We start from the raw sequence: 8,237 nt of genomic DNA, 5'->3' as shown, positions 1-8,237 counted from the left end.
CATTCAAGAACTACATGTAGAGAAAATGGACTCCAATACATTGCTGGTGAGAATATAAAATGGTACAGTCATTTCAAAAAAGTTTGGATATTTCTTAAACTGTGAGAAGGAAATCTTTCTTTTATTTGCAAATAATATTTATTAATCAATTTTCCTGTTTTACTCTATGCTTTAATGAAAATGTTTACAGTCTGAAAAGAAGACAATATTTTACCTTATTTGAGAACTAGTGAGACAAATCAGGAGGAAACGTCTATCGTGTGCAAAGTTGGTAATCTTATCTTGATCACCATATGCATATGAAATAAAGTATACTCCACAAAGTTGTCTTCTGGTCTTCACTTATATGCTATGTCCTAAAAACCCACAATCACATCACACACACCAGACAGAAATTAAAATGAAAAATTCTTATTGTCAGTGCCTTATAGGTATCTCTGGATTATTCCCTGAGAAGGCAATACTTCAAGATAAAGTGTCAAATGTCCCATTAGGGACACAAAGATGCATGGAACATATACTACCTATAAGTAACATATATAACCTATAGACTGCTAAGCTATACTGTAATATGTATATAGTTGATAGATGACTAACCTTTTGATGTCTCTATCAGTGAAATGAAAATGCTGCTTTGGATACATACATGAGTGTAGTGATATGAGCAGCGGGGCTGCATCCCAGGCACCCCGGCCGCCTGGCTAGCTTATACCCCGAAATAATTACACAGACACTGTATTCTTTTAAACACCGCTTGGCCCATTTCTATCTAGCCTCTTCTAGGCTAATTCTTACATATTAATTTAGCCCATTTTTCTTTCTTTTTTTTTTTTTTTGAGACAGGGTTTCTCTGTGGTTTTGGAGCCTGTCCTGGAACTAGCTCTTGTAGACCAGGCTGGTCTCGAACTCACAGAGATCTGCCTGCCTCTGCCTCCCGAGTGCTGGGATTAAAGGCGTGCGCCACCACCGCCCGGCTCAATTTAGCCCATTTCTAATCATCCGTGTTGCACCCCAAGGCGCGCTTACCGGGAAGATTCTAGCCTACGTCCATCCTGGGTCGGAGCTGAATCGCGTCTGTCCACGTGGGAGAGCGGAGCATGGCATCTCTGTCTGAGGCATCTTACCTCACTTCCTCTTCCTCCCAGCATTCTGTTCTGTTTACTCCACCTACCTATGTTCTAAGCTATGAGCCCAAGCAGTTTGTTTATTACTTAACCAATGAAATCAACAGATTGATATATGACACTCCCACATCACATGAGGTATTTAGTGTTCCGTACATTCTCCCCTCTTAAGCATTTTAATGTTAACATTTTTAAAACATGTTGACAATAGAGCAAACATTGAGGATATATTATCTACCCTGGGACTTCTACTCAGGGCCTAACAAATAAGGCTCATGAGTACAACTGTGTCTCAGACAGGTTACTGGCATCCAACCTCAGCTGGATAACAAACATCTTAAGGGAATTTGTCAAAATATGAAAAAAAAATAGAACGGCAACCCACTACCCTTTCCCAGACACCCTTATTTGAAAAGAATAATCACACATTGCCCGATATTTAAATGAACAATTGGCTATTGAGATGATGGGCATCCCATTCTACACATTGCAATAAAAAAATATGTCTCTAAGTGAAAGGACAATCAAAGAACAAAGGCCACAGAAGGAATATAAGGAACACAAATTAAATTTGCCTAAATAGATGTGCCACACACATAGCACACTTTGATATCCACCTCAAATGTTGAAAACTAGAAAGCACAATGCAGTGATCTCCACATCAATCTTGAGTCAACATGCTATGTAGTTTGTTTCAAGGCTTTAATGAAAATAGATGAAATAAGCTTTATTTCCTTAACCTGAAGAAACTGTGACATCTAAGTTCTTTACAAAATCATTTACATAAATAGGATTTTTCTCTTGTATGAGTTCTTCCCTAGTTCCTGATATCAAGGCTTTAAAATATTTAAAGGGCTAGAGACATGGCTGAGCTCATTCTCAGCATTCTCAGGAACAAAGACAGAATTTTGGCAACTTCCTGTAATTCATGCTGCAAGATGTTTTGAGGGTCTAACCTTGGGAATCAGAATGTACATATCCAAACAAAGACACACTGATATTGCATTACCTAAATTTAAACAAGTCTTTACACAAGCGTTCTCTCTTGAATGGTTTTCTATCATAAGCATTCACTCCTGTAACGGGTATTGAGACATTTAGAGGCTTGCAGAGTTCTTCTTCATTGAAGTAGTTCATGAAAAGAAAGCTGGCATGTAGGCTTGAATCAGGATTGAAATCAATTCTCAGCTGGTGTTCCCATTCGGGAAGTTTTAGGAAATGCTGCCCTGCTGAAGAAATATGGCACTAGGCGTGGGTCTGAGTTTCCAGTCATGTACCATTTCCAGTTTCTACTCTCTGTTTCACGGCTCAGGCTGAGGATGTAAGAGTGCAGTGTCTTGCTTTAGCTGCCAGGTTTGACAATTGTTACCAAGTCACTTTCTTGATGATCCTGTATCTGTCTGGAACCAAGGGACAAATTAAACCCTTTTGTGAGTTGACTGAGACATTGCTTTATTACAGCAACAGAAAATGCACTAGTAATACCCGTAATGTTTTACTCATGGATTTCTTATTTCCTATGATTAAAAAGAAGTATGAAATCTAAAAGGGTTACTTTATAATTCAAACTCATAGGCTTTTGTCTATGTGAGTGTGCATGTACAAAGACATCATAATTCTTTAACAAATTGCTGATACTTGCCAGGTTTTGTTTTTCCAGAAAAAAATTATCTTGTGTAATGGAATGTAGATATATTAACTAAAGATCTTACCAAATCCTTCATAGTATTTTTTCCTATAGTATGCATTTTTCAGATCATCAAAGATTTATTTATGTGATATGTACAGGCATTAAAAGCCCAGTTACATAGTAAATGTTTACTCTTGTGTAAAGACTACCATGAACTGCATAACTCTGCCACACTGACTACATTAATAGGGTTTCTCTGCAGTATGTTTTTTTCTCAGTATTTTGAAGACTACTGATACATGCTAAGGTTTTACCACATTGATTACATTCATAAGGTTCCTCTTTAGTATGAATATGAGTTCTTTTAAGTTTTAGGAGACTACTTTAACTTACAAATGCTTTGTCACACTGATTACATTCATAAGGTTCCCCTCCAGTGTGAGTTATTTCATGCATTGAACATATCTGTGTTGTGTAATGGCTTTACCACATTTATTGTATTCATAGGGCTTCTCTTCAGTATGTCTTCTTTTATGTCTTTGGTGATGACTGTAATATGCAAAGGCTTTATCACATTGATTAAATTTTAAGGTTTCTCTCCAGTATGTGTTCTTTTATGTTGCTGAAGATAAGCATGACATAAAAAGGTTTTGCCACATTGGTTACATTCATAAGGTTTCTCTCTAACATGAATTCTTTCATGTATTTTGATATTACTGTGATACGCAAAGGCTTTACCACATTGGTTGCATTCATAGGGTTTCTCTCCAGTATGTGTTCTTTTATGTATTTTGAGACTACTCTGACATACAAAAGTTTTACCACACTGCTTACATTTATATGGTTTCTCTCCAGTATGTTTTCTTTTATGTATTACAAGATGACTATGACGTTTAAAGGCTTTACCACACTGCTTACATTCATAAGGTTTCTCTCCAGAATGTATTCTTTTATGATATTGGAGATTACTGTGTTGTGAAAAGGCTTTACCACACTGATTACATTCATAGGGTTTCTCTCCAGTATGTTTTCTTTTATGTATTACAAGATGACTACGACGTGTAAAGGCTTTACCACACTGCTTACATTTATAAGGTTTCTCTCCAGAATGTATTCTTTTATGATGTTGGAGATTACTGTTTTGTGAAAAGGCTTTACCACACTGATTACATTCATAGGGTTTCTCACCAGTATGCTTTCTTTTATGTATTAGTAGATGATTATGCCGTGTAAAGGCTTTTCCACACTGGTTACATTCATGTGTTCTTTTTTGACTTTGGTGATGACTATAATATGCAAAGGCTTTATCACACTGATTACATTCATAGGGTTTCTCTCCAGCATGTGTTCTTTTATGTATCTGAAGATGACTGTGATATGGAAAAGTGTTAACACATTGAATATTTTCAAACAGTTTCTCTTCAGTATGATTTCTTTCATGCCTTCCATGTCTTCTAGAACTTTGACAATATTTTTCAGTATATTTGTCTTCCCAACTGTAGCCTACAGCAGTTAGGTTCCCATAGGTCTCCAGCATCACATCTTTGTACAGATTCTTCTGGGAAGGATTCAGCAAAGCCCACTCTTCCAGAGTGAAGTTAACATGAACATCATCATAGGTCACTGTCTTCATGTCGTGGTGTTGAAGTTCGCCCTGATCTCTTCTCAGTTTCCTGCAGATGCAAAGACACAGCACACAACACTAATGGTGGTAGCTCCTCTTCAAAGCCCAGCCTGAAACCTAGAAGAAAATCTTAAAGAATTGATAGATTAGAAGAAGAATCAATAAAACCAAAAGTTTTTTTGAAAAACCTTTGAATTAAGGAAAATAAAGAGTTACTTTCTTACTTTGGGTTATTATTGCTACGATGAAATAATGACCAAAGCAGCTTAGAGAGGAATTTTACTTCAGCTCATAGGTAAGAGTCCATCACTGAGGGAAGTCAGGACAGGAACTCAAACAAGGAAGGGACCTGGAGGCAGGAGCTGATGCAGAGGCCATGGAGGGGTGCTGCTTATTGTATTGCTCCTCATGGCTTGCTCCACCTGCTTTCTTAGAGAACCCAGGACCACCAGCTTAGGGATGACATCTCCCACAATGGGCTTGGCCTTCTCCCATCAGTCACTAAGAAAATGCTTTATAGGTTTTTCTGCAGCCCAATCTTATAGGGGCATTTTCTTAATTGAGCCTTCCTCCTCTCAAATGACTTCAGTTTATGTCAAGTTGACAAAATTACCTGGCACACTTAATGAAATAAGAATTACAATACTATGAACAACTCTTATGTGTGAAAAGTGGGCTATGGGTAGAACATATGAAGTCATGGGTCCAACCCACAATGCTGTGAAAATATTAAACAACCTAGATAAAAATGAAATAAATTCTTATACAAACTGCCCAGACTGGCTCTAAGAAGACAGAAACAATGAACTTGGATCAAAAAAAAAAAAATCCACAAAGAAAAGCTAGATGGATAGAGATGATTGAACTCTATCAATCTATAACATTAAAAACTGTAGGAGGCTGTTTTCATTATTCCAGACTGCACTATAGCCCAGCATATACCAAAATGGAGCCACTTATTCCAAACTCAAAACTATCTGATCTTCCCAGATATGAAGGGGAAAGTCAAATTTGCCAAACAAAAAAACAAAAAAACAACAAAAAAAAAACCTAGTTTCAGTTAGTATAAGGAAATTCACTCTCCTTAATCCTCACATAAAAGACACATGTTGACTGTATTTTAAATTATTCTTTGTCCTAGCTTACAAGGAAAGTAACTGAGTAATCTAATTTTTTAAATTGTTCTTTAATTTCTGCTTCCTACACCTTTTTTCCTGCCCGTGTAACAGCTCTTGTGATGAGTCCATCACTGGGTTCCACCTCAGTGGGATGGAATCTTGTTAACGCTAAAGAGGTGTTGCAGCCAACTGAGATCTTCACATTGTAATTCTGTCCTTCCACAAAAATACTTTTCAACTATATCAAACTACATGGAAAAACATCTCCAAGCAGTCTATGAAACTAGTATTACCCCAGGTACCAAGGCCCCACTATAGGTTTCCATTCTTTATCAATAGAGATTGTGATAAATTTTTTAAATAAAATACAAGCAAACCCAATCTAAGATCATATTTAAAACTGGGTTATCCAGAATTTAAGAGTGGTTCAACATATAAAACCAGCTGTATACACATTTGTAGTGTTAGATTTATTATTATTATTTTAAAGCATCTATAGAAAGAGAAGACAGGAAGCCAGGCTTGGTCTGATCTAAGTGGAACCATATTTATTCAGGTCAAGGGGACATCTTGTCACCCATGTGTACAGATGGCTAAATGGGTGGGGATGACTACCATAGTCAGCAAGGGAAGCTGGGACCTATAGTAAGTCCTTCAGCAGGAAACTAGCAAATAGGATAAAGGAAATAGCACCTAATCACCTCAACACTAAATTACGATACAACAAATTAAGACAAGGAATATAGCATGCTGAGGAGTGTCCACAAAAAACAGCCAACATCCTACTCCACGATGAAAGGACAAAGCTTTCCCTCTGAGGTCAAGGACAAGAAAAAGAACTATGTTTACTTATTCAACAGCATACTACAAGTTGTCGGGCTACAGATACAGCTCTGCAGTCTTAAGGACCAATCACAGCCACAGTACTGGGGAGAGATTGGAATTCAGCAGACTCACTGTCTTAGGGTTTCTAAGAGGGTTATGTCTTAGGGTTTGATGTGAAGAGACACTATGACCACAGCAACTCTTATAATAAAAGAATTCATTGAAGTGGCAGCTTACAGTTGAGAGGTTTAGTCCATTATCATCCTAGTGGGGAGCATAGTGGTATACAGGCAGACATGGTGCTATCTACATCTTGATCAGAAGGGAACAGGAAGTGAACTGTCTCACTGGGAGTAGCTTGAGCATGAGAGGCCTCAAAGCCCATCCCTAACAGTGATACACTTCCTTCAACAAGGCCACACCTACAAAGCCACACCTCTTAATAGCGCCACTCCCTTTGGGAGCCATTTCCTTTCAAACATCACTTGGGCTGTTTCATGCTCTCTGGAACACTCGTTCCTGGCCCACCTCTGTGTCTAAACTACAATCTTGTGACTAATAGATAAACCTTTTGAAATCTTAACTTAGCAGACCACTGGCTCTATCAACCCAGAAGCTAAGAATATCATTAGACTGCATCCTGGGCCTTTAGAAAAAGCTTCCCATATCTTGCTATAACCACCTCTGATATATCCACCAATGTATTCTAAACTTACTTTGATTTTTAACTTTCTTAGTTCTGTAAAAGTATAAAACTTTTCTGAAACTGCTTCCACACTGAAACACGGAATTTAGGATAAATTAAATCTGTGTTCCTAAGTCATGGTCACTCATAATGACTCCAGAATAAATTATATCTTATTCTCTTTGAGATGAAAACTGGTTTTTGCAGCAATACTTTCTTTTTTCTGGGGTTAAAATTGAGAATAGTACGAATTGGTAGTAAATGGTCTGATTATGTATGTATGTATGTGTATACATACACACGCACACATTGTTTGGGGTTGTTTACCGCTAGAGACCTAGTTTCTCATGTGCCAATGAGACAATTTTTGTCCCCTCTTTATTACCTCACAAGAAGCGTGAGAGGAGAGGTAAAAGAATACAATAGAAAGCAGGAGTTGTGGATTAACACGCCGCTTAAACCCTTCATTACAATCCAAACTGTGATTGGTCAAAACGGAAGTGACTGTGTCACACTGGGAAACTACACTACTTGTTCACTAGAGAGCCCGAAAGAGTGAAAGCACACACTAGTTACTATTTCTATTCTAACAAGATCTTCTTCCATGTTTGATGACACATGTTTAATTGGTGCGTGACACGGCATGTGGTGTAGTTAATTGTTTTCATTGGAAAGAAGACATTTCGAGGTTTAATGTCTGTAATGTTCATTGGCTCCTGATTTATTAGAAAGTTTCACACAGGAACAAAGTAAACAGCCCCAAACAGTGTGTGTGTGTATGGACACATACACGTATGGAATCAGTTTCCTACCTCGGCTAGGTCAAGGCCGTCCTCTCCTAAGTAGGTTTCCATCAGCAGGTGAGAGGGTTAGTACAGCTGAGGCCAAGAGTGGATTTCAGAGCTCGCTCAAGCTCTTGCTTCAAAATGGACCAGCCACGACTACTCCGCGCCCCAAAGGACGCTTACTCGGAGGGCTTCCCTTGGAACCGATAGCCGTCTACCGCCAAGGGCTGGGCTCCCGTAGGCATGAAAGCCCGGGCAAGTCCCATTCCAACTCTCCAGCAACGCGAGTCGCGGTAACAGAGACTTTCTAGACCTCTGCCTCCGGGAGGAGGTCAGGACGGCGCGGGATCGTGCTGTCCTGATCCCAACGAGCCACCCTTCCCAGGCCTCCGCGCGATCGATTGATAGCGCCTGCGCGGCGCGTGCGGCGCTCGACTGGCGCGGCC

At 38.9% G+C, this 8,237-nt stretch overlaps 1 protein-coding gene across 5 annotated transcripts; it reads right to left on the bottom strand.

Moving 5' to 3' along the window:
* Positions 1-1,133: 1,133 nt before the first annotated feature.
* On the bottom strand, positions 1,134-8,178 carry LOC121451240 (zinc finger protein 120-like). 5 transcript variants are annotated; one of them, XM_041656701.1, is made up of 3 exons: positions 7,819-8,178; positions 3,841-4,507; positions 1,134-2,524 (listed from the first exon to the last, which is right to left on the bottom strand). In XM_041656701.1, exons 2-3 carry the CDS (start codon positions 4,385-4,387, stop codon positions 2,490-2,492), a joined length of 582 nt encoding a protein of 193 aa, XP_041512635.1. In that variant the 5' UTR covers positions 4,388-4,507; positions 7,819-8,178; the 3' UTR covers positions 1,134-2,489. The 5 variants fall into 5 exon arrangements, with proteins under 5 accessions (XP_041512635.1, XP_041512636.1, XP_041512637.1 ...); XM_041656702.1 differs by having other exon boundaries at positions 3,943-4,507; XM_041656703.1 differs by having other exon boundaries at positions 1,134-2,520; positions 3,943-4,507.
* Between the last annotated feature and the right edge of the window lie 59 nt (positions 8,179-8,237).

Source organism: Microtus oregoni, unplaced genomic scaffold, assembly GCF_018167655.1.
Source record: "Microtus oregoni isolate MIOR12 unplaced genomic scaffold, Mior012 000008F_ref0000371, whole genome shotgun sequence".
Taxonomy (NCBI): Eukaryota; Metazoa; Chordata; class Mammalia; order Rodentia; family Cricetidae; genus Microtus; species Microtus oregoni.
This window is presented reverse-complemented; position numbering and strand designations above follow the sequence as displayed.